This window comes from Conger conger, chromosome 7 (assembly GCF_963514075.1).
Source record: "Conger conger chromosome 7, fConCon1.1, whole genome shotgun sequence".
In the NCBI taxonomy this organism is placed as follows: Eukaryota; Metazoa; Chordata; class Actinopteri; order Anguilliformes; family Congridae; genus Conger; species Conger conger.
Window position 1 is genome coordinate 4,570,840 of NC_083766.1, and position 27,863 is coordinate 4,598,702.

Sequence of the window (27,863 nt, forward strand, 5' to 3'; positions counted from 1 at the left end):
TAATGATGTGGGCTAATCGGTTCAATGCGTCAATGAACCGCATCCATGATGGATTCGATGGATCCGCATCCATCTCTAGTTAGCTGGCATAGCTTTTCGAAATTACATTTAAATACCATTTGAAATGCAAAGCCAATGTCACTGCAACGTGGCATGAGAACTGTTATGAGATTAACTGCAACCGCAGTTGATACCTCAGTTCTGTGTGCAGTCTGCACTCAATTGTGCTTACAATGACCACGACAGACTATGACGATGTTACCAAATTTCTGGGAGAATGGGGACATTTTCAAAAACTGATCGCATTACTCCTCTGTATAAGCGTAATTCCTAACGGGTTGACAGGTTTTTCCGTTGTATTCATCGCTGACACGCCTCCGCACCACTGCTTGATACCACCAAATGCCAATATTAGCGCAGAATGGAGAAACTATTCTATTCCACTGGAAGAAGATAATGGGGAGATGCGGTACAGCAAATACACCCGATACAAACTGGACGTAATAAAGCGTCTTTCAGACAACGGATCCGTGCCTGGAATCGACGTGAATGTCACTGAAATAGAACAGGAAAGCTGTAAGGATGGATGGCATTACGACCGATCAATTTACATTTCAACCATCGTGTCCGAGGCAAGTGACTTTCGTTTATTTGTAATTGATACGTGTGTCAGTTAATTAAAAGAAAAACGTAATAACCTGAAGTAGGTGTCGTGAGCCACGGACCCCCTTGCCTCACCATGAGGTGTCTCGGGGACAAACTCAAGTACTCCGAACGTCCTGGAGCCCTGGTAAGTTCTACTGAACTTCCAGCTCAGTCTCGAAGTGAAGGGTGTGATGCAAATCTGGTAATCGATGTCCTGTATTCAATGTATTCCTCTAAAGAATCTTTATCACATATGATTATAGTAAGATATACTTTATTATAATCAATCAAAAGAATAGAGTTGTACAGATTACAGTGTACATATCATCTTTTGCAGTTTGCTAATCACATGCAAGTTACATATACCCCTCTTAGCTCTTTCTAAATTACCTTTCCACCACGATGTTTAAAAATCAAGGTACACCCTTCCTATATCCATCCTCTTTGGCCTTAGCCTTATCCTATAGCTCCCCCTTCTTGACGTTTAAAAAGAAACTATTCCTATAATATTATATTTATCTAAATATGATAATTTCTCTACATTTTTCTACTTTATATAGTACCCTAATAAGAAATAAAATATATATAAAAGTAAACTTATAATATGTTACTTTTCCTACTTCTACAAGTAATATAGATTATAATTACCACTCCAGCTTGGTTATAATTGTTCTGCGTGGCTCTTTCTTCACCAGCTCGTAGATATCTTCTGAAGCCAAATTCTGGGATCCTGCTCTAAGGTCTAAAAACTTATCCCTTATATATCTTTTTTGCATACAAAAGTGTACCTTTTTTGATAAGAAATGCCCCCATTATGTCAAGCGGGAAGACATTTATCTTTTATATAACCTGTTTTTTTAATGATCATATTAATTATTTCTGTTTTTCCAATTGTCATTTTCTCATACCTCAAAAGAACTGTCCCCAATATTTTATTTCATGGGCCCCTCTGGTTTGGGAATTTCCACCATCTTAATATATGAGTGGAAAAACACTAGCCCTTATGTTGTTTTTAATGAACCTATTCATCACTGGTGTCTGTGTCAGTTTCATAATCTCTCCTTGACTTCCTCCAAACTTTGATCTCATGTAAGCCAGACGTTAAAGCCTGCCACCATCCCAACACCCTCTTCAGGTGCCCCTTTTTGTGGCGCCTTAAGGGATCTACAAAGGTCATCCAGCTAATAGCTGAGTGTAATTCATCATTTAACTCCTCTATAGTCAGTCCTTTAAATCTGTTCGATAAATTATTTGTGTTATCCTCAGGGAGGCCCTTGAAGCCTCTTAATTTTCTTTCGGTATTGACGTCCATGCCATTTTCCTTATCTCTTTTACATTTTTCAATCTCCTCCTGCTCTTTGATTTCCCAATTATTTTCATTGTCTTTCTCATCCTGTTTTTTTAACCAGGCCTCGTGCTCCTCCCCTGTAGGAGCCAGCCCACACGTGTCAACCAAGTATGTTATCACATCTATCGTCTCCTTGAATGCAAAACTCCCTGGGTCCCCAATTTTCCGTTCTGCGTGTTCAGCACCTTCCATGGTCATGCTAGAACACATTCTACGCATGGCCTCAGTCAGGCCTTTAGCCTTGCTCTCTAAAACCCTGAATCTAAGTCCTCTGACTTCAGACTCCTCAGTATCCATATACGGTTGTACATTTATCTTGTACCATATACTTCTCCTCTTACGGGAGCTTTTACTCCTACCCCATTGGCGTGTGCGAGGGGTTAACAATGCATTCCTGCTTAACCCATCTTCTGTCAATCTCTCATCAGGAGGGCCTAGGGCCGGGTCCTCGACATAGGTATGAATGTTTTAACAAGTACAGAACTGTAAATATGTGCTCTTGTCATCAGTGGGATCTGGTGTGTAGTGATGCATGGAAGGTCCCCATGACCACTTCTGTGTTATTCTTTGGATTGTTAACGGGAGCCTTTTTTTCTGGACAATTGTCGGACAGGTAATTTTCTCTCTCTCTCGCCCCCTCCAATCACCAGCAAGTTCTCAGAACATTAAAATAGTTGCAATAATCTCTCTCTCTCTCTCTCTCTCTATAGGATAGGGTGCAGTGGGTAGCACTGCTGCCTCACAGCAAGGAGGTCCTGGGTTTGAATCCCCATCGGCCGGAGTTTGCATGTTCTCCCCGTGTCTGCATGGGTTTCCGTCCAAAGACATGCAGGTTAGGCTGATTGGAGAGTCTAAATTTCCCGTAGGTGTGAGTGAATGGTGTGTGTGCCCTGCGATGGACTGGCGACCTGTCCAGGTTGTATTCCTGCTTTTTGCCCAATGTATTCTGGAATAGGCTCCAGCACCCCTGCAACCCTGTTCAGGATAAGCGGGTTAAGATAATGGATGGATGGATGGATGGATGAAAAATACTACAATCTATGATTTCTATGAACAAACACCATGTTTCAGACATATTCCCATGGGCATTTTGCCATTGACACCATTTGCATTGTTCAATTTCATTTCGACATTTTTGAATTTTAAGTTAGTGGAGGGCTCGCTCTGCCCTCACTTTATGGAAATATAGGAACATAGTGAAACATACTGCCAGTGACGCAGGAGCAGCATAAACACAAGGCATGATTGTTCAAGCTGACAGGAAGGCCACACCAACTCAAATAACCACACAGTGCAACAGTGGCGTGCAGAAGAACATGAACCCACACCATGCCAGACCTTCAAGTGGATGGGCTATAGCAGCAGAAGACCAATAAAGTGGTCACTGGGTGTAGTTTGTCAATGTAGTAGATACAGTGATAGGCTTTGGATCTCATCTTTCAGCACTGCTGCAGTTATACCTGTTGTCCTCCTGTTCTCTATAAATGTTGTGTAAAGGAACAGAAGTCTTGACTCCACGCATTCGGACCATATACTGCACTGCGGGAGTGTCCACTTTTTTTGCCGTTGGCTACATGTTGCTTCCCCTGACGGCCTTCTTCATCAGAGACTGGAGAATGCTGCTGATCGCCATAGCTCTGCCAGGAGTTTTCTGTTTCCCCCTGTGGAGGTAGGTCTGCGATACAGCTTAGCTTCATGTATCGTTCCCTGTAGGTCATCATGTTTCCTCACTGCACTAACCTTAGCTAGCTAGCTTGCTGGTTTACGTATGGGGCGACATGGCTCGGGCAGTAAGAGCAGTCGTCTGGCAGTCGGAGGGTTGGAGGGTTGCTGGTTCGATCCCCCGCCCGGGCTGTGTCGAAGTGTCCCTGAGCAAGACACCTAACCCCCAAATGCTCCTGACGAACTGGTTGGGGCCTTGCATGGCAGCCAATCGCCGTCGGTGTATGAATGGGTGAATGGAGCAGCATCAATTGTACAGTGCTTTGGATAAAGGCGCTATATAAATGCCTGCCATTTACGTAACACCAGACGACATTCACACACAAGTCATTTGTCTTTGCTGGAGACGTTTATCTGGGCACTGTCAGGTATTACATTACATTTACATTAATGGCATTTGGCAGATGCTCTTATCCAGAGCGGCAAAGTGCAAAGTACAGACCCATAACCAGGGATAAGTGCGCTAATACCGATCCAGTCACAGGCACACATCACTAACGGCATGCCTTCTTATATCGACTGTGTCACACAAATCAAATTTTCTTCTGAACTAATACAGAGAACACAAACTAAACAACGACATAAGAAAATGTATCTTTAAAGTATATTTCTTTTAAATCTTTTAAAACAATAAAGAGCTTTTGGAAACTATATGAATGAATTATTGTCTAAATACTATAATAATTATGTACCAGCACCTACACAATGGGTACAATATTATTATATAAATACACATTCTTAAGGTAGCGATTTGGCTATATAGATTTAGCTGATTTAGCTTGTAGTACACAAGGGGGCCATATTACATTAAAGAAACACAGCATTCAAGTAATGTATTTATTGTTGAGGAGACTAACATTCATTAGCTAGCTAGCTAACTAGTTTGATGTTATTTAATGATGGCATTTAAATGATATTTCAACCATACCATTCAGCATATTCAATATTCCAACCTGTCACGCTGACTAGAGCAAAATAACATTTAAAGGCTTACAAACTGCACCAAGGGGCACAGATGTCCTGGGTTCGAATCCTCGTCGGCCAGGGCCTCTCTGTGCAGAGTTTGCATGTTCTCCCCGTGTCTGTGTGGGTTTCCTCCGGGTACTCCGGTTTCCTCCCACAGTCCAAAGACATGCAGGTTAGGCTGATTGGAGAGTCTAAATTGCCCGTAGGTATGAGTGTGTTAGTGAATGGTGTGTGTGCCCTGCGATGGACTGGCGACCTGTCCAGGGTGTATTCCTGCCTTTCGCCCAATGCATGCTGGGATTGGCTCCAGCCCCCCTGTGACCCAGTTCAGGATAAGCAGGTTAGGATAATGAATGAATGAATGAATGAATGAATGAATGAATGAACAAATCAGATTTTAGGGGTGGCACCGGCCCCCCGTTTAGAACCGCCCTTGCTGAGGCCGGAGTTTGAGTTTTAGTTTAGGTTTTATTTATATACATTTAAAGGTAAACAAAACAAAACTCTGACACAAATAAGACAAAACACGGAAACACTGGTGTGTGTGGTCAGGCAGTGTAGTACATAACATAACATAAGGTAATGGCCAGGCCATTCAGCCCAGCAATGCTTGCCTTTTCCTAGTGTACCTACTGCCCAAATTGCCTAAAAGCGAAATGAAATCTAACTCTCTATCAAGCCTGGTCTTGAAAACCCTCAGTGTTTCCTCCACTACATGCGCTGGCAAGCTATTCCACACATTGACCATTCGCTGTGTGAAAAAATACTTCTGAATATCTGTACGGAATTTCTCCTTTGACAGTTTCCATTTGTGACCTCTCCTTCTGCTAACCGAACATGAATAATACTTCTGTAAGGCCGACATCTGGCATTATCACTCAGGGCTGGTCAGCTTGCTGGCTTCCTCTGGTATTGTGGAATATGTAGCTGTAAAGTAATTTAGGAGCATGCATCATGAACCCCCCCCTTATCTCCACACCCATACGGGCAGGAGCCTGTGGGGGAAGACTCAGGCCTCCAGTCGTAAAACTCTTACGACAGGGCAACATTCTTTACGGCACTGGAAGGTTTCAGAGGGCACGGCCTGTCAGGCCCGACCTTCTCCTGAACCCTTTATTACTCTCCCTCTTGACTCAGTCACTAAATGATGTGTACAGCATTGGATGTTTCATGACAAAGTCAGTTTAGATAATATTCATGTTTGGTATTATTCTGATTGTTTCAGTGCGACTGGTGCAATGATTTTATTTCTGCAACAGCAAACCCTGTACATCATAACCAACCAGGAGAAGCTGTGTGGAGCTCTGCCCCAGTGAAAGCCATGTGTCTCAACCCCCCTGCGCTTCCTGGGGAGGCGTGGCTCCAAATTACAGATGGGGGACTCATTTCTAAGATTAACATCAAAGGCCAGAATTTGGATTTAAGGACAGCAAACTAAGCAATCTGGGAGAATGCAATCAGCCTCCCGTGCACTCCGTGCACGTAGTTTCTACGTACAGGGTATCTGTAGCCAGACTCCCGTATGTAGCTTTTATTACCAGGTATGACGTTTAAGACTCCGTAATTTGGTTTGCATTGTAATGTTTTTATTTGGAACTAGTATGCAATTACGTGTATGTAACCTGCCTGGTAAAATAAAATTGTTAAAACTTGATCTGTTTGGTTTTCCTTACTGACACTTAATGTTACACAGGGAATGCGTGGTTTACCCCCTCGAACTGGTCTAGGGAGGATGATTATTTCCACTTACTGTATCACGGCGTATAGCACCCGTAGACCTATGTTGGTAAATCCCTCGCCTCCGCTTGGTAGTTCATTCATGTCGAGCACAGCCGTAGCTATGTTGGTCTGCTTGGGTCCCTAGGCTGTAAACAGATATACCCGAGAGTAGCTATTCCTGCGACCTCTGTAATGACTACAGATAGCTAGTCAGTTCGTGAGACGTGCACATTACGCGCGATGTGACATGCGGTGGTACCAGCAGAGGATTGTTCAGCGAGTTCTTCTCAGTACAGGATTCCTATAGCGATCAAGTCAAAATTATAAATACGACATCCACTAATGTGGATAACTAATCTAAATTATTATTCTAAAATGGAGTCAGATAAACAAAGGTGAATCTATTGGCCCTATTGTGGAGATTCTGGGTCAGCCCCGGACCAGTAAAGAGCGGAAGGCAGAGTGGTACTACTGCCTTTGTATCGTGGTTTGTTTATTGGCTGATCTAGACTGTCTGCATAGGGGCCACTACTTTTTAACCCTATTAGTATTCTTTCAGCAACACCAGAAGGACGAGCACGCTGATACCTTCAGCCCTCGCTAAATTCCGTCGTTGGGTTAGCGTTGGGTTTTACACTTCATTTTGTTAATCCCTTTAATGAATTTAAAAGCCTCAATCAAATCCCCCTTAGCCTCATTTTACTCAATTTAAAGAGATTAAGCATCCTAATCTATCCTCGTAACTCTCATCTTTCCTACATGGAATCAATCTGGTTGCCCTTCTCTGAACCTTTTCTAGTGCCTCTATGTCCTTCTTATAGTGCAGTCCCCAGAACTGCACACAGTACTGCAAGTGTGGTCTAACAAGAGTATTGTATAAGGTGAGTATAACTTCCTTGGATAATCAATACTCCTGGCTATTTATCCTAACATCCTATTGGCCTTCTTTACTGCTACTGCACATTTACACAAATAACTGGTGTATTGTAGAGTCCTTAACAGAAACAGATGAGTATTCTCCTCCCCCCCCCAAAAAAAACAAAACAAAAAACGGCATAGGGGAGCGACCCCTGTTCCAAAGTCGGTGCACAAAACAGTTCTCCACTACTAAAAAAAAAAAAAACGAAACATTGGTTCACTTTTTGTTCCAAACAAACACCAAACATCTCTTCAAAAACCTCCGCCAATCTCACTCCCCTCCACTTCCAGCTGCGTCCGTTTTAAGCTCTTATGGAGGAGGAAACTACGTCTTGCAGCCATGTGCAAAATAAAATAAATAAATAATAATAAATAAATTTAAAAAACGTGTACAACATGACGTATGTATGCGACCTCATACTAGAAATACCTAGCAGCTGTCAGACATTCCCTTGGCTTGTCACTGCTTGTGCTGTTTCTGCATCCTTTGCCTGCTCCTCAAAATGAAGTATTCCTCTTGCCTAACAATCGTTGTGCTATGAATTTATGTTCTAGTCTGTTGCAATAATTGCTGCTCAGTTAATTTTTTTGCTCAAATAATCGCTGCTCTATGAATTTCTGTCTTTCGGGTCTTAACAAGGCAAGAGGCTGGTGTTTAAGTAGCATTTGGTTTTTTAAATGAATTTATTTATTCCCCAATCTTGGTTGCAAATGGTTTTATTCATAATTTTTCCAACAGGTTGCACTCGCTAACATAATCAGAACCCCATCACTAATTGACACCCCCTATTCCTGATGCTTAGCCTTTATGATCCTTGGGCAAGGCTAACCTAATCTATGTACATTCTGTGTTCAAATAGCGGGCATATTTATATATTTATACTTTCTTAAGTAAGTAGTAAGTTTGCATGCTGGACAGGTAAAACAAGATAGTGAGACTGATGCTGATGGAATATGAGGAAACTGGTTGCATGCCTAGGGTACATTTTGTCTTCATATGAAGAGTGTTTTTTTCTTACTTACAGGAAATACGTAACAGCTGCTATATTTCCATGAACATTTACCAGACAGAACACAACCTTGTAAAACCTTGTGTGAATTCTGCTACTCAAATGATCTCATGCAGATGCAACTTTAATTTCATGGTTGCAGAGCTGTACCCTTATAGAACCGCACCATGAACTGACTTTGTGTTGGGACAGGTTCATCCCGGAGTCTCCCCGATGGCTTCTCTCTCAGGGCCGGGTGGAGGAGGCAGAGGCCATTTTGAGAGGTGCTGCCAAGAAGAACAGAGTCAAAGCCCCGGAGGTCATCTTTCAACCTCTCCAGGTCCTGCTAATCTTACCTTCATACAAATGTCTCCACAATTGCCATTGCCTGTACTATCCAGTCACAGCATCCTTTGTCTGGTCACCTCCAGGCAAATGTATGCACTCTACCTTAGTCCTCCCTCCTGATTTCCCCCGACCCCCTTTCTGATATCCCTATCCCTCTTGTCTAACCCCCCCCCCCCCAAAAAAAAAGAAGAAAAATGCACTTATGATGACTATATGTTTAGAACAGCATTTCATGTGTATTTTCCAAGTTATGGATGTGATGCTTTGACTTGCGGAAGAACCTATGCACTTGAAAATCACTTTGGATTAAAAGCATCTGCCAAATGACTAAAATGTAAATGTAAATGTGACCACTTAATTCCGTATTTATTGGATTTATGAGTCTTCTGCTGCTGTAGCCAATCTACTTCAAGATTCCATGTCTTGTGTGTTCAGAGATGCTCTTCTGCATACCACTGTTGTAACGTGTGGAGGTACCTGTCAGCTTGAACCAGTCTAGCCATTTCCTCTAACCTCTCTTAATAATAAGGTGTTTTTCACCCACAGAACTGCTGCTCACAAGATGTGTTTTATTTTTGGAATCATCAACTATAGAGACTGTTGTGTGTGAAAATGCTATGAGATCAGCATTTTCTTTTAACCAAACCGTCTGGTGTCATTTAGATCACATTTCTTCCCCATTCTGATCTGAACAACAACTCAACCTCATGATTGGCTGGTTATATATTTGCTTTAACAAGCTGGAGTACAGTTATATCTAATAAAGTGGTCACAGACTGGATAGTAACAGTATATCACCTTGTTGTACTCCATTTGCTCCTCCATATCCTTTCAAACCAGTTCCTTAAGAGCATAGATGTTGGATACTTGACTGGATCACCATGGGTTTAAAGCCAATACGTTCATTGTGATGTGTTGCTTTAGGCAGAACACCAGGAAACGTTGAACCACCACAACATCTGTGATCTCATTAAGTCCAGCAGCATCCGCTGGATCACGATCAAACTGATCCTAATGTGGTAAGTGTCCCAAGACCCTAGCCTAAATTACATGAATCATGTGAGACTGCTCAAAGCCAAGAGTAATAGATTCACTTTTATGTAAACCTCATTTTTTTCCCAAACGTTGAACATGGATGGCTGAAACCTCTAAACAATCTCCCATCTTTTCAGGGTGATAATCTGCCTTGGGTACTTTGCCTTATCTTTGAACACCTCAAATCTGTCTGGGGACCCCTTTTTGAACAGTTTCTTCTCGGCGGCTGTTGAAGTCCCAGCCTACATTTTGGCCTGGCCCCTATTTCGCTCTTGCCCAAGGCGACTGTGTCTCTCTCCCACGCTGTTCCTCAGTGGAGTGGTATTACTGGTCACACAGCTCATACCAGGAAGTAAGTGTCATCAAGAGGGAATCAGCAAGGCACTGTTTATTTCTGTACCTCAGCTCACAAACTAGCCCTGTTCACAACATGCATCTTAATCCATATTTTCTGAGTCAGCATCAGACTCGTCCAGTTTTCAATTATTATTATTTTTTACCCAATGTAGCTAGCTGACTAGTGCCACATATCAATATTATTTATTGAAATACATTATTTATTTTCATCACACCTTATTTAAAACAGCTCCACATATTTGGGATTATATAACTGCGAAATTGGCTCAAAAATATCTGCCTGTTTTTAAAGAAGAATTAACGTAAAGATAACATTTGTCCCACAGTGCTTCAAACCTGGTAATGGTGTGGGTTCCATGTGCAAAAGGGTCAAAGTGGGCAAGGAATACAAGGGATTTAGCACAATTGGTTCATAGTTTCAATAAAAAAAAGGTTTTGCAGATACAAACAATATATTGCTATTGAAATTATTTTCAGGATGCCCTCATTTCCCTCATGGCAGGTTGGGATCAGTCAGTTCTGTAATCTCTCTTTAATTGACAGAGCTGAGTTCAGTGTCTATTGCACTGGAGATGATGGGGAAATTTGGATTCTCGGTGGCTTACATTCTGGTGTACGCTTTCACGGCGGAGCTGTACCCCACCGTCCTGAGGAACACCGCGGTGGGCACCTGCTCCACCATCTCCCAGCTGGGCAACATCGCCGCACCCTATTTCCTCTATATGGGTTAGTGAGGCTCGATACTAGCTCCACACATCCTGTCAACATCCCACAGCCGGTGGGCTCTCTTTAAATAAGCACCCCTCTTTCACCTAGAGGCTCATATGTGCACCGCAATGAGGTGCCAAAAACAAATTAGCCATCCGGCCACTCTGGATATTGGCCTAGCAGTGGCAAACTCTGCTTTTTCCTTCCCTTATGCAGGAACCTATTACAAGTCCTTGCCATACATATTAATGGGGAGCCTCTGTGCTTTGGGGGGGTTGCTTGGCCTCCTGCTTCCTGAGACCTATGGTTTGCCTCTCCCAGAGACCATCGATCACATGCAGACTATTCAAAGGTAAGGCAGCCACATCTCACAAACACAGGGTCTGCTGCCTCAGCTGTTAGCACTGTGCTGCAGCACCTTCTGAGATCGAATGTTCGTTGAATTAATGGTTATTATTCAATGCCAATAAAGGAATATGACAATTTTTCATCCATTTTGTTTCCCTCAGGTATAAAAAGCGACAAACATCAAATCGAGGGCGGCCTGTAGTGTAGTGGTTAAGGTACATCACTGGGACCCGCAAAGTCGGTGGTCCGACCCCGGTTGTAGCCACAATAAGATCCGCACAGCCGTTGGGCCCTTCAGCAACGCCCTTAACCCTATATTGCTCCGGGGAAGGATTGTCTCCTGCTTAGTCTAATCAACTGTATATCGCCCTGGATAAGAGCGTCTGCCAAATGCCATTAACGTAATGTCTATGAGCTCCAGCAGCCATTGTAATAAATTATGAAGGGTGATGCTTTTCTTCTGACTGCAGTTTTTTCTCAACTGGCCTTTTCTTGGTGGTTGGTTTTGGCCTGGTTTTTGCATGACTGTTTCCTCTGTCTTTTTGGGGTGTCTCTGTAAAAAGTGTGAAACAAATATAACTGAATTGAATTATGCTGAATGTGCACTTACAAGTTACTCTGGATTAGAGTGTCTACAAAATAGCGGTTTCACTGCCGACTTGATAAAAATGCCTCATATATAGTATCATTTCATAAAATTACCTTGATGTAACCACAGTATTTCACTCATTAAAACATTCAGGATGGACTGGGTGCATTTCTTCATTCATGAATATTCAGTGAATAATACTGTGGATGACCCTTCTACATCATACAGAGTACAGCAAACCTTAGCTGATTTGCTGTCTACAGGCACAGACACTATCCTTACCTAATTAGATGATATGCATATAAGATGATGTGGATACTTCTTCCAATTAATCATTCTACTGCTGCAGAAGATCCGCTGTCTGTCTCTCCCACTTTCTCCCTCTGTAAATTCCCGTTCAAAACTGTAAGGTTGTATTTCTTCGTCAAAAACCAAAAGCTCGCCCTCTAACTCGGCGAAGTCAGAGCTGTTCGTCATATCGCTCAGGCTAGCCAAGGTAGGTACTGTGATATGTGTATACTAACGTTCACCCTATTTCCAAGGGTGGAGTTTGAGCTCCCGTTTCCTTCTGGGTAACACACACTGCCCTGAGAAGTTTTGCCCCATATTTAGGAAACGGCTACACTGACAGTTATTTCCTACACACATCATTTAAGCATTTAATCCAAATAAACTCAGCTGAAAAAAGCGCGACACTGCCTGCTATGCATATTCCTCAACGGCAGTAAGCAACAGAACCGGAGCCGGAGAAGTACCGTAAGTTATTTGCTGTTGTGACATCACTCTGATTTCAGAAACCGTTACAAGGCTGGAGTAGTCTGGGGGGATCCAAGATGGCGCTCTGATCACAAGTGTTTGGATGTGCTCCGCAAACCTAAATGTTTTTCTATTATATATGGTGTGAACAAAACAACAATATTAGTTTAGTTTGATGGTATTTGTACCAGGCTACTTTTTGGTAACGCCAATAAACCATGATGAAAGCCTCGGGGAAAAGAAAGAGTGTTAAGGTTAGCTCTGCTAGCTCAAGCTTTCTATACTAGCTATCGCCGGGCAAGCCGAAGCTAAGAACGTACTCATTGACAACATGCACAACTACGCCGACCAGATGAAGGTGTCTCTGATGGAGGAAGATTTTCCACCTCTTCCCGTTACACCGTCTAAGCCTCCTGCAGTGAAACAGAGAAGAGTTGAAGACATGGAGATGTCTGCCATTCTCTCCCAGCTCTTGTCTCTCCCTCAGCTGATAAACAGCAGGTCCGACGCCCTGGAAAAGATGGTCAGTGACAACTCCAATGTGATTGCTGAAAACGCGAGACAGATTGCAGGCGTCAAAGAATCGTTTGATTTGGTTTATGCTGAGACAAAAGCTGTGAAGGAGAGAGTTGTTCACCTCGAAGCAAGCTCTGACACACGCGAGAAACGGATCTCTCACCGGGAAAGCTATTCGCGCCAATGGAATCTAAAGCTTTGCGGCTTGGAGGAGAAGGAGAAGCAGGACGTGTGAAAAGAAGTCATCCAGGTGTGCCAAGCTCTTCTGCCAGAAGCCAAAAGTAAACTACCAGATGTGATTGATACGGTGCATCGCCTCGGTCCCAGGAAACCGAACAACAGCCAACCCAGAGGCATCATCATGCAGTTCACCTCCCAGACCTACCGCGATGCTGTTTGGCGTTCTGCAAAAAACTCAACCTATCTGAAGAACAACAACAACAACAAGCTGGCAGTGGACCTGTCTGCAGAAGACAGGGAAAGGAGAAATAAGCTGTGGCCCGCCGTAGAAAAGGCACGGAAGGAAAACAAGCTAGCCTTCTTTGTTGGAGGACGTGCTTTTGTGAATGGAGCAGAAATATTCCCACCTTAGAGACACGGTTAGTGTGCCAGATTTAGCACTGGGTACAATCAGGGTTCAGCTTACAGCGTAGGCTTCCTTGTATAGCCTAATGCTATATCTATAGGATCTATAGGAGGATCTATACCTTCGCTCAATGAACATTTCAGTTATTTTATTAGTTAATTACAGAGCGAGTGGTCATTTGATTAAAAAAGCTGCTATGTTCAACGTTTATTTTATTTTGAATATATTTTCAAATGCAACATAAACGACAATTCATGGTAGATAAAAGCAGACAACTTTATAGTTATTATTTTTACCTCTTTATTTATAAGAGAAAAATGTTCTTAAGCTTGTTTAACATGTTCTACTAATGTTACTATTCAGTATGTTCACGTATTTTTGCCTTAAAAAGGTTTGCGGCTCTCATCCTTTTGTTAGTACACTCTTAGTGACCGTAAGTTCTCTATTTCTGTGTATTAACATCTATTTGGTCTAACATCTATTTTTCTTTTCTTATTTTTCCTTTTTATTATTCATTATGTCATTATCTATTATTTCACTCAACGCGAGAGGGCTAAGAAACCATATTAAACGTAAAGCTACGTTTCTATATTGCAAACAACATAATACTGACTTTTGCTTTATACAAGAATCTCACTCAACTGAACAAGATGCTGATTTCTGGAAATCACAATGGGGATGTGATTCATGGCTGTCTCATGGGTCAGAACGCTCGGCTGGTGTTTGCATTTTGAAAAACCGTTTTATTGGGAAAGTTTTGTTCTCTGACTGTGACAAAGATGGCCATTATATACTCCTGGGACTTGAACTTGCAAACTCTAATTACATCATAGTTAATGTTCATGGTTTCAACTCTCAAAGAGAGAATATTGCTTATATTGACAGTTTAGATGGGCGACTACTTCACTGGTTATCTAAATTCCCGAACTCTTCTGTAGTTCTTGGTGGCGACTTCAATACTGTGCTAGACAATCATATTGATAGGTGGCCTTCAAGGAGCTCAGACTCATATAAAGATGTTCACACATAGATTTAATTTAACTGATACATGGAGGGATAGCCATCTACTACAGAAATCATATACGTGGTGCAACAAGTCACTAACAAGCCAGTCACGTATTGATTATTGGCTTATCTCCAAAGAGCAGAAAAATGTTTTAAGACATTCTACCCTCACCGTTATCTGATCATAAGTCTATCCATATCCTTATTCCTCTATCGTCTTTCTCCACTACCCCTAAGTCCTCATACTGGAAACTTAATAGTACTATTCTTAAACATAGTGTTGTAGCTGACACAATTAAAAAAATGATTATGTTGTACTGGAACAAAGTTCTAAATGAAAATGTGTATAGTAGTAATTGGGAGTTATTAAAATATGAGATTGCGAAATACCTTAGGAAATACAGTAGTGATTTAACAAAAAGTAGAAGAGCAGAAGAAGATGATACAATCCTTAAGATTGCAACTTTAGCTTCTAAACCAGTAGATGTCCTCACTGAGTCAGAGAAGATTGAACTTATTGAGCAGCAGCATAGGTTGGATGAGATCTATAAACGTATAAGCTGAAGGTGCGTTTGTTCGATCACGTAGAAGATGGCTCGAAGCATTTCTTACAAAAGTTGAAGAATGACATAGACGTGAATTGTTCTTTCTGTGAATTACATCCAGAGACTTGCTCCCATTTGTTTTGGTCTTGTAAATTTACCTATACATTCTGGAAAGATGTGAATGATTTTATAGTTGACAACATTTTTGGGGATTTTGCTTTTTACTATAAAAATGTTATACTTGGCTGCTATGATTATAATGACAAAGATGATAATGCCTTTTTTCTTATTAATTTATTTTTACTTCTCGCCAAATTTCACATTCACAAGTGTAAATTTGCAAACAAAAAAACAAAATTTTGTGTGTTTATGAAGGAATTTGAATTGTATCTGTCAACTATTTCTTCCTCACTAAACCAAAAAGCAATTAGAACAATGAGTGTATGCAATATTTTTAAGATAATTAAGTGAACTACATTCTCGCGTCCTTTCTTTTTATGTTGTATTTTCTTTTTCTTTATTTTATTTTTATTTTTATTTGTTTACTTATTCTTTTTCTTTTCATATTGATTTATCTATATAGGATGAGAACTGTATTTGTATGTTTGTTGACAATTTGTTATAAAAGTTTGTCGGAAAGTTAGCAAACAACTCTGCACAGAACACTCGAAAAGGTTGCTCTTGTATTTACAGTTTTTGAAGTGAACGAAAGTAGATTGAGGACAGCCTGCTGAAAAACTTGAACACAATGAACACGGTTGACTACGACGATGATACAAAATTTCTGGGAGAATGGGGACATTTTCAAAAACTGATCGCATTACTCCTCTGTATAAGCGTAAAACGGGTTGACAGGTTTTTCCGTTGTATTCATCGCTGACACGCCTCCGCACCACTGTGTGATACCACCAAATGCCAATATTAGCGCAGAATGGAGAAACTATTCTATTCCACTGGAAGAAGATGATGGGGAGATGCGATACAGCAAATGCACCCGATACAAACTGGACGTAATAAAGCGTCTTTCAGACAATGGATCCGTGCCTGGAATCGACGTGAATGTCACTGAAATAGAACAGGAAAGCTGTAAGGATGGATGGCATTACGACTGATCAATTTACAATTCAACCATCGTGTCCGAGGTAAGTGATTTATTTGTAATTGATACGTGTGTCAGTTAATTAAAAGAAAAGCGTAATAACATGAAGTAGATAAGAATGTTTTAATATGTACAGAACTGTAAATATGTGCTCTTGTCATCAGTGGGATCTGGTGTGTAGTGATGCATGGAACGTCCCCTTGACCACTTCTGTGTTATTCTTTGGATTGTTAACGGGAACCTTTTTTTCTGGACAATTGTCGGACAGGTAATTTTCTCTCTCTCTTGCCCCCTCCAATCACCAGCAAGTTCTCAGAACTTTAAAATAGTTGCAATCATCTCTCTCTCTCTCTCTCTCTCTCTCTTTAGGTTTGGGAGGAAAAACATTCTATTTGTTACAATCGGAGTTCAGACTTTGTTCATATTCTTCCAGATTTTCTCCACTTCCTGGTTTATGTTCTCTGCACTTTTCTTTGTAGTTGGAATGGGAGAAGTTTCTAACTTTGTGACAGCATTTGTCCTAGGTAATTATGAGCCATTTCATTCATTACATTACATTACATTACATTATTGGCATTTGGAGGGAAGTACAATTTCAACTGCTACCTGTACAACAAAGATAAGGACGAGGGCCAATGTGTTTTTTTTTTTTTTTGAACAAAGAAACAAACAAACAGAGCAAAAGTGACCAAAGTTAACAATCCAACAATTAAGGTTCACAGGGAGGTAGGGAGGGATGGGGAGAGGTGCTGCTTGAAGAGGTGTGTCTTCAGCTTGCGCTTGAAGGTGGGGAGAGATTCTACAGTTCTGACCTCAACTGGGAGTTTGTTCCACCACCGTGGAGCCAGAACAGACAGTAGTCGTGAGCGTGAGGTGGAGAGGGGGAGGTGCCAAGCGGCCTGAGGAGGCTGAACGAAGAGGTCTGGCAGGGGTGTAGGGTCTGATGATTTTTTGTAGATAAGCTGGAGAAGACCCTTTAACTGCTTGGAAGGCTAGCACCAATGTTTTGAATTTGATGCGAGCCATGACAGGCAGCCAGTGGAGGGAAGTAAGCAGGGGGGTGACGTGTGAGTATTTGGGAAGGTTGAAGACCAGACGGGCTGCTGCATTCTGGATGAGTTGGAGGGGTCTGATGGCGGACGCTGGGAGGCCAGCCAAGAGGGAATTGCAGTAGTTCAGGCGGGACAGAACCATTGCTTGGACCAGGAGCTGGGTCGAGTAGGGGGTGAGAAAGGGGCGGATTCTCCGTGTGTTGTATAGGAAGAACCTGCAAGACCGGGTCACCGCCGCAATGTTCTCGGAAAGGGACAGTCTGCTGTCCATCACCACGCCGAGGTTCCTTGCACTGGGTGACGCCGTGAGTGTGGTATCCCCGAGGGAAATGGAGAGATCCAGATGGGGAGAGGTATTAGCAGGGATGAATATCATTTCAGTCTTGCCTGGGTTGAGCTTTAGATGGTGGTTGTCCATCCAGCTCTGGATGTCCCTCAGGCAAGCAGAGATACGGGCTGAGACCTGCGTATCAGACGGCGGGAACGAGACGAAGAGTTGGGTATCGTCCGCGTAGCAGTGGTAGGATAGCCCATGTGCAGTGATCACCGGGCCAAAGGAGCGAGTGTAAAGAGAAAAAGGAAGCGGGCCAAGGACTGAGCCCTGGGGAACTCCTGTGGCAAGGGGCCAAGGTGTCGATACCGAACTAGCCCAGGCAACCTGGAAGGAGCGACCAGAGAGGTAGGACTCAATCCAGTCCAGGGCTGTGCCACAGATGCCCGTTGCTGACAGGGCAGACAGGAGGATGGAGTGATCCACAGTGTCGAAGGCAGCAGAGAGATCTAGAAGAATGAGGACAGAGGAGAGGGAGGCTGCTCGTGGGCTGCCCCAAAAAAACAAAAAGCAGAGCATGCTCAACCCAAGTACAGACAAAGCGCTGTACGGTCCTGAACACTTTTGCTTTCACTTTTTAGGCAACATGCAATTCCATGCCGAGAAGGGGAGGAGTAATGCAAGTAAAAAAAACAAAACAGATTTTGTTCCATGAGTTTTCATAATTAACAGTTACTTCGCAGTTTTTATAGTTTTTTTAGCTGATGCTTTCATCCAAAGTGACTTAGGTTGGTTAGACTAAGCAGGGGAGCAGAGTGGAGAAAAGGGCCTGGTAACGGGTAAGAATAAGGCCCCGATCTTAATAAGATCACTGCTCTTATTGTGGCTATGCTGGGGCTTGAACCACCAACCTTCCAGGTCCCAGTCATGCACCTCAGCCAGGAGGCTATAGGCTGTTTTGTATGTGGATACTGAACCATAGATAGACAGACAGACAGACAGACAGCCAGTCAGGAACTCGGTTTAAGAGGTTGAAGAAATCCACTTCATGCCTCAAAAACATTTCAGATTGTCTCAGATATGTAGGCCATATTTTTTTCCCTCACATACCAGGGCAATAGGTGGATTATCAAGACATATGTACATGTAACATGGAAGAGTGTAAAGACTCTACATGCATTATCTTTTTTGGTCACTAGGTGGTGAAAGAGTTCATGTGATCCACTGAAGTCTCAAACTGGAAAATCAGTCATGCCTGTCATCCGGATAGTTTTAGCCAACACACCGGGGCAGCCTGTAGTCTAGTGGCTAAGGCACATGACTGGGAACTGGGAGGTTGTTGGTTCAAGCCCCCACCGGGGCAGCCTGTAGTCTAGTGGCTAAGGCACATGACTGGGAACTGGGAGGTTGTTGGTTCAAGCCCCGGTGTAGCCACAATAAGATCCAAGGGCTGTTGGGCCCTTGAGCAAGGCCCTTAACCCCGTATTGCTCCAGGGGAGGATTGTCTGCTTAGTCTAATCAACTATAGTTTGGTTTGGATAAAAGCATCAGCTCAATAATTAATAATAGGGTAACCAGTTAAAATAAGGTGCCATGAATTGGCATGTTAACTAACTACTACTGTGTAGTTAATCTGTACAGCTCTGTTCATCATTAATTTATTGTCCATTAGTTAATGGCAATTCATGAGACCAATTCTAATTATTATGGTAAATGGTTGGAATTTATATAGTGCCTTTATCCAAAGCGCTGTACAACTGATGCTTCTCATTCACCCATACACACTCACACACCATTGGTGATTGGCTGCCATGCAAGGCACCAACCAGCTCGTCAGGAGCATTTGGGGGTTAGGTGTCTTACTCAGGGACACTTCGACACACCCAGGGTGGAATCAAACCGGCAACCCTCCGACTGCCAGACGATTGCTCTTGCCGCCTGAGCCAATGTCAGCCCCTCTGTTGTTATCATCTGCTCAGGTGCGATTGTTCTGGATGGGCACTAAACCAAGGTGCGAAACACATGCCCATGACAGTCCTGTAGATGTTCCAGCCTGGTTAAACAGATGATGTGTAATGGTGAGGGCTAATCGGTTCAATGAGTCAATGAACCGCATCCATGATGGATTCGATGGATCCGCATCCATCTCTAGTTAGCTGGCATAGCTTTTCGAAATTACATTTAAATACCATTTGAAATGCAAAGCCAATGTCACTGCAACGTGGCATGAGAACTGTTATGAGATTAACTGCAACCGCAGTTGATACCTCAGTTCTGTGTGCAGTCTGCACTCAATTGTGCTTACAATGACCACGACAGACTATGACGACGTCACCAAATTTCTGGGAGAATGGGGACATTTTCAAAAACTGATCGCATTACTCCTCTGTATAAGCGTAATTCCTAACGGGTTGACAAGTTTTTCCGTTGTATTCATCGCTGACACGCCTCCGCATCACTGCTTAATACCACCAAACGCCAATATTAGCGCCGAATGGAGAAACTATTCTATCCCACTGGAAGAAGATAATGGGGAGATGCGGTACAGCAAATGCACCCGATACAAACTGGATGTAATAAAGCGTCTTTCAGACAACGGATCCGTGCCTGGAATCGACGTGAATGTCACTGAAATAGAACAGGAAAGCTGTAAGGATGGATGGCATTACGACCGATCAATTTACATTTCAACCATCGTGTCCGAGGCAAGTGACTTTCGTTTATTTGTAATTGATACGTGTGTCAGTTAATTAAAAGAAAAACGTAATAACATGAAGTAGGTATGAATGTTTTAACATGTACAGAACTGTAAATATGTGCTCTTGTCATCAGTGGGATCTGGTGTGTAGTGATGCATGGAAGGTCCCCATGACCACTTCTGTGTTATTCTTTGGATTGTTAACGGGAGCCTTTTTTTCTGGACAATTGTCAGACAGGTAATTTTCTCTCTCTCTCGCACCCTCCAATCACCAGCAAGTTCTCAGAACATTAAAATAGTTGCAATAATCTCTCTCTCTCTCTCTCTCTCTCTATAGGATAGGGTGCAGTGGGTAGCACTGCTGCCTCACAGCAAGGAGGTCCTGGGTTTGTATCCCCGTCGGCCGGAGTTTGCATGTTCTCCCCGTGTCTGCATGGGTTTCCGTCCAAAGACATGCAGGTTAGGCTGATTGGAGAGTCTAAATTTCCCGTAGGTGTGAGTGAATGGTGTGTGTGCCCTGCGATGGACTGGCGACCTGTCCAGGTTGTATTCCTGCTTTTTGCCCAATGTATTCTGGAATAGGCTCCAGCACCCCTGCAACCCTGTTCAGGATAAGCGGGTTAAGATAATGGATGGATGGATGGATGGATGAAAAATACTACAATCTATGATTTCTATGAACAAACACCATGTTTCAGACATATTCCCATGGGCATTTTGCCATTGACACCATTTGCATTGTTCAATTTCATTTCGACATTTTTGAATTTTAAGTTAGTGGAGGGCTCGCTCTGCCCTCACTTTATGGAAATATAGGAACATAGTGAAACATACTGCCAGTGATGCAGGAGCAGCATAAACACAAGGCATGATTGTTCAAGCTGACAGGAAGGCCACACCAACTCAAATAACCACACAGTGCAACAGTGGCATGCAGAAGAACATGAACCCACACCATGCCAGACCTTCAAGTGGATGGGCTATAGCAGCAGAAGACCAATAAAGTGGTCACTGAGTGTAGTTTGTCAATGTAGTAGATACAGTGATAGGCTTTGGATCTGACTGCTGCAGTTATACCTGTTGTCCTCCTGTTCTCTATAAATGTTGTGTAAAGGAACAGAATTCGCATTCGGACCATATACTGCACTGCGGGAGTGTCCACTTTTTTTGCCGTTGGCTACATGTTGCTTCCCCTGACGGCCTTCTTCATCAGAGACTGGAGAATGCTGCTGATCGCCATAGCTCTGCCAGGAGTTTTCTGTTTCCCCCTGTGGAGGTAGGTGTGCGATACAGCTTCATGTATCTTGTCCTGTAGGTCATCATGTATCCCCACTGCATTAACGTTAGCTAGCTAGCTTACTGGTTTACGTAACACCAGACGACATTCACACACAAGTCATTTGTCTTTGCTGGAGACGTTTATCTGGGCACTGTCGGGTATTACATTACATTTACATTAATGGCATTTGGCAGATGCTCTTATCCAGAGCGGCAAAGTGCAAAATACAGACCCATAACCAGGGATAAGTGCGCTAATACCGATCCAGTCACAGGCACACATCACTAACGGTATGCCTTCTTATATCAACTAATACAGAGAACACAAACTAAACAACGACATAAGAAAATGTATCTTTAAAGTATATTTCTTTTAAATCTTTTAAAACAATAAAGAGCTTTTGGAAACTATATGAATGAATTATTGTCTAAATACTATAAGAATTATGTACCAGCACCTACACAGTGGGTACAATATTATTATGTAAATACACATTCTTAAGGTAGCGATTTGGCTGTATAGATTTAGCTGATTTAGCTTGTAGTACACAAGGGGGCCATATTATATTAAAGAAACACAGCATTCAAGTAATGTATTTATTGTTGAGGAGACTAACATTCATTAGCTAGCTAGCTAACTAGTTTGATGTTATTTAATGATGGCATTTAAATTATATTTCAACCATACCATTCAGCATATTCAACATTCCAACCTGTCACGCTGACTAGAGCAAAATAACATTTAAAGGCTTACAAACTGCACCAAGGCGGCACAGATGGTGCAGTGGGTAGCACTGCTGCCTCACAGCAAGGAGGTCCTGGGTTCGAATCCTCGTCGGCCGGGCCTCTCTGTGTGGAGTTTGCATGTTCTCCCCGTGTCTGCGTGGGTTTCCTCCGGGTACTCCGGTTTCCTCCCACAGTCCAAAGACATGCAGGTTAGGCTGATTGGAGAGTCTAAATTGCCCGTAGGTATGAGTGTGTTAGTGAATGGTGTGTGTGCCCTGCGATGGACTGGCGACCTGTCCAGGGTGTATTCCTGTCTTTCGCCCAATGTATGCTGGGATAGGCTCCAGCCCCCCTGTGACCCAGTTCAGGATAAGCAGATTAGGATAATGAATGAATGAATGAACAAACAGCACCATACAAGCTTGCAACCTGTCCTGGGACGTGCGAATCAGATTGGTGCTTCTGACAGGTGCGCTTTTGATGGCAGGCAGCAAAATGGGAAAGATGGTGTCTTGGTAAAAGACATAGCAGACTGACTATGTGCGGGGTGGCGGGGTGGCCAATCAGATTTTAGGGGTGGCACCGGCCCCCCGTTTAGAACCGCCCTTGCTGAGGCCGGAGTTTGAGTTTTAGTTTAGGTTTTATTTATATACATTTAAAGGTAAACAAAACAAAACTCTGACACAAATAAGACAAAACACGGAAACACTGGTGCGTGCGGTCAGGCAGTGTAGTACACAACATAACATAAGGTAATGGCCAGGCCATTCAGCCCAGCAATGCTTGCCTTTTCCTAGCGTACCTACTGCCCAAATTGCCTAAAAGCGAAATAAAATCTAACACTGTATCAAGCCTGGTCTTGAAAACCCTCAGTGTTTCCTCCACTACATGCGCTGGCAAGCTATTCCACACATTGACCATTCGCTGTGTGAAAAAATACTTCTGAATATCTGTACGGAATTTCTCCTTTGACAGTTTCCATTTGTGACCTCTCCTTCTGCTAACCGAACATGAATAATACTTCATTTTGTTAATCCCTTGAATGAATTTAAAAGCCTCAATCAAATCCCCCTTAGCCTCATTTTACTCAATTTAAAGAGATTAAGCATCCTAATCTATCCTCGTAACTCTCATCTTTCCTACATGGAATCAATCTGGTTGCCCTTCTCTGAACCTTTTCTAGTGCCTCTATGTCCTTCTTATAGTGCAGTCCCCAGAACTGCACACAGTACTGCAAGTGTGGTCTAACAAGAGTATTGTATAAGGTGAGTATAACTTCCTTGGATAATCAATACTCCTGGCTATTTATCCTAACATCCTATTGGCCTTCTTTACTGCTACTGCACATTTACACAAATAACTGGTGTATTGTAGAGTCCTTAACAGAAACAGATGAGTATTCTCCCCCCCCCCAAAAAAAAACAAAACAAAAAAACGACATAGGGGAGCGACCCCTGTTCCAAAGTCGGTGCACAAAACAGTTCTCCACTACTAAAAAAAAAAAAACTAAACATTGGTTCACTTTTTTTTCCAAACAAACACCAAACATCTCTTCAAAAACCTCCACTTCCAGCTGCGTCCGTTTTAAGCTCTTATGGAGGAGGAAACTACGTCTTGCAGCCATGTGCAAAATAAAATAAATAAATAATAATACATTTTAAAAACGTGTACAACATGACGTATGTATGCGACCTCATACTAGAAATACCTAGCAGCTGTCAGACATTCCCTTGGCTTGTCACTGCTTGTGCTGTTTCTGCTTCCGTTGCCTGCTCCTCAAAATGAAGTATTCCTCTTGCCTAACAATCGTTGTGCTATGAATTTATGCTCTAGTCTGTTGCAATAATTGCTGCTCAATTAATTTTTTTGCTGCTCTATGAATTTCTGTCTTTCGGGTCTTAACAAGGCAAGAGGCTGGTGTTTAAGTAGCATTTGGTTTTTTAAATTAATTTATTTATTCCCCAATCTTGGTTGCAAATGGTTTTATTCATAATTTTTCCAACAGGTTGCACTCGCTAACATAATCAGAACCCCATCACTAATTGACACCTCCTATTCCTGATGCTTAGCTTTTATGATCCTTGGGCAAGGCTAACCTAATCTATGTACATTCTGTGTTCAAATAGCGGGCATATTTATATATTTATACTTTCTTAAGTAAGTAGTAAGTTTGCATGCTGGACAGGTAAAACAAGATAGTGAGACTGATGCTGATGGAATATGAGGAAACTGGTTGCATGCCTAGGGTACATTTTGTCTTCATATGAAGAGTGTTTTTTTCTTACTTACAGGAAATACGTAACAGCTGCTATATTTCCATGAACATTTACCAGACAGAACACAACCTTGTAAAACCTTGTGTGAATTCTACTACTCAAATGATCTCATGCAGATGCAACTTTAATTTCATGGTTGCAGAGCTGTACCCTTAGAGAACCGCACCATGAACTGACTTTGTGTTGGGACAGGTTAATCCCGGAGTCTCCCCGATGGCTTCTCTCTCAGGGCCGGGTGGAGGAGGCAGAGGCCATTTTGAGAGGTGCTGCCAAGAAGAACGGAGTCAAAGCCCCGGAGGTCATCTTTCAGCCTCTCCAGGTCCTGCTAATCTTACCTTCATACAAATGTCTCCACAATTGCCATTGCCTGTACTATCCAGTCACAGCATCCTTTGTCTGGTCACCTCCAGACAAATGTATGCACTCTACCTTAGTCCTCCCTCCTGATTTCCCCCGACCCCCTTTCTGATATCCCTATCCCTCTTGTCTAACCCCCCCCCCCCCAAAAAAAAAGAAGAAAAATGCACTTATGATGACTATATGTTTAGAACAGCATTTCATGTGTATTTTCCAAGTTATGGATGTGATGCTTTGACTTGTGGAAGAACCTATGCACTTGAAAATCACTTTGGATTAAAAGCATCTGCCAAATGACTAAAATGTAAATGTAAATGTGACCACTTAATTCCGTATTTATTGGATTTATGAGTCTTCTGCTGCTGTAGCCAATCTACTTCAAGATTCCATGTCTTGTGTGTTCAGAGATGCTCTTCTGCATACCACTGTTGTAACGTGTGGAGGTACCTGTCAGCTTGAACCAGTCTAGCCATTTCCTCTAACCTCTCTTAATAATAAGGTGTTTTTCACCCACAGAACTGCTGCTCACAAGATGTGTTTTATTTTTGGAATCATCAACTATAGAGACTGTTGTGTGTGAAAATGCTATGAGATCAGCATTTTCTTTTAACCAAACCGTCTGGTGTCATTTAGATCACATTTCTTCCCCATTCTGATCTGAACAACAACTCAACCTCATGATTGGCTGGTTATATATTTGCTTTAACAAGCTGGAGTACAGTTATATCTAATAAAGTGGTCACAGACTGGATAGTAACAGTATATCACCTTGTTGTACTCCATTTGCTCCTCCATATCCTTTCAAACCAGTTCCTTAAGAGCATAGATGTTGGATACTTGACTGGATCACCATGGGTTTAAAGCCAATACGTTCATTGTGATGTGTTGCTTTAGGCAGAACACCAGGAAACGTTGAACCACCACAACATCTGTGATCTCATTAAGTCCAGCAGCATCCGCTGGATCACGATCAAACTGATCCTAATGTGGTAAGTGTCCCAAGACCCTAGCCTAAATTACATGAATCATGTGAGACTGCTCAAAGCCAAGAGTAATAGATTCACTTTTATGTAAACCTCATTTTTTTCCCAAACGTTGAACATGGATGGCTGAAACCTCTAAACAATCTCCCATCTTTTCAGGGTGATAATCTGCCTTGGGTACTTTGCCTTATCTTTGAACACCTCAAATCTGTCTGGGGACCCCTTTTTGAACAGTTTCTTCTCGGCGGCTGTTGAAGTCCCAGCCTACATTTTGGCCTGGCCCCTATTTCGCTCTTGCCCAAGGCGACTGTGTCTCTCTCCCACGCTGTTCCTCAGTGGAGCGGTACTACTGGTCACACAGCTCATACCAGGAAGTAAGTGTCATCAAGAGGGAATCAGCAAGGCACTGTTTATTTCTGTACCTCAGCTCACAAACTAGCCCTGTTCACAACATGCATCTTAATCCATATTTTCTGAGTCAGCATCAGACTCGTCCAGTTTTCAATTATTATTCTTTTTTACCCAATGTAGCTAGCTGACTAGTGCCACATATCAATATTATTTATTTAAATACATTATTTATTTTCATCACACCTTATTTAAAACAGCTCCACATATTTGGGATTATATAACTGCGAAATTGGCTCAAAAATATCTGCCTGTTTTTAAAGAAGAATTAACGTAAAGATAACATTTGTCCCACAGTGCTTCAAACCTGGTAATGGTGTGGGTTCCATGCGCAAAAGGGTCAAAGTGGGCAAGGAATACAAGGGATTTAGCACAATTGGTTCATATTTTCAATAAAAAAAAGGTTTTGCAGATACAAACAATATATTGCTATTGAAATTATTTTCAGGATGCCCTCATTTCCCTCATGGCAGGTTGGGACCAGTCAGTTCTGTAATCTCTCTTTAATATTGACAGAGCTGAGTTCAGTATCTATCGCGCTGGAGATGATGGGGAAATTTGGATTCTCGGTGGCTTACATTCTGGTGTACGCTTTCACGGCGGAGCTGTACCCCACCGTCCTGAGGAACACCGCGGTGGGCACCTGCTCCACCATTTCCCATCTGGGCAACATCGCAGCACCCTATTTCCTCTATATGGGTTAGTGAGGCTCGATACTAGCTCCACACATCCTGTCAACATCCCACAGCCGGTGGGCTCTCTTTAAATAAGCACCCCTCTTTCACCTAGAGGCTCATATGTGCACCGCAATGAGGTGCCAAAAACAAATTAGCCATCCGGCCACTCTGGATATTGGCCTAGCAGTGGCAAACTCTGCTTTTTCCTTCCCTTATGCAGGAACCTATTACAAGTCCTTGCCATACATATTAATGGGGAGCCTCTGTGCTTTGGGGGGGTTGCTTGGCCTCCTGCTTCCTGAGACCTATGGTTTGCCTCTCCCAGAGACCATCGATCACATGCAGACTATTCAAAGGTAAGGCAGCCACATCTCACAAACACAGGGTCTGCTGCCTCAGCTGTTAGCACTGTGCTGCAGCACCTTCTGAGATCGAATGTTCGTTGAATTAATGGTTATTATTCAATGCCAATAAAGGAATATGACAATTTTTCATCCATTTTGTTTCCCTCAGGTATAAAAAGCGACAAACATCAAATCGAGGGCGGCCTGTAGTGTAGTGGTTAAGGTACATCACTGGGACCCGCAAAGTCGGTGGTCCGACCCCGGTTGTAGCCACAATAAGATCCGCACAGCCGTTGGGCCCTTCAGCAACGCCCTTAACCCTATATTGCTCCGGGGAAGGATTGTCTCCTGCTTAGTCTAATCAACTGTATATCGCCCTGGATAAGAGCGTCTGCCAAATGCCATTAACGTAATGTCTATGAGCTCCAGCAGCCATTGTAATAAATTATGAAGGGTGATGCTTTTCTTCTGACTGCAGTTTTTTCTCAACTGGCCTTTTCTTGGTGGTTGGTTTTGGCCTGGTTTTTGCATGACTGTTTCCTCTGTCTTTTTGGGGTGTCTCTGTAAAAAGTGTGAAACAAATATAACTGAATT

The 27,863-nt window shown here is 42.6% G+C and overlaps 1 protein-coding gene and 1 pseudogene across 1 annotated transcript; both read left to right on the forward strand.

Moving 5' to 3' along the window:
* The first annotated feature begins 233 nt into the window (after positions 1–233).
* LOC133132475 (organic cation/carnitine transporter 2-like) lies at positions 234–11,396 on the forward strand. Its single transcript, XM_061247931.1, has 8 exons — positions 234–632; positions 2,503–2,606; positions 8,521–8,647; positions 9,580–9,674; positions 9,828–10,042; positions 10,591–10,773; positions 10,972–11,107; positions 11,265–11,396. Exons 1-8 carry the CDS (start codon positions 234–236, stop codon positions 11,308–11,310), a joined length of 1,305 nt encoding a protein of 434 aa, XP_061103915.1. The 3' UTR covers positions 11,311–11,396.
* Positions 11,397–15,848: 4,452 nt separating this feature from the next.
* LOC133133762 (organic cation/carnitine transporter 2-like) lies at positions 15,849–27,570 on the forward strand (annotated as a pseudogene).
* The last annotated feature ends 293 nt before the right edge of the window (positions 27,571–27,863 follow it).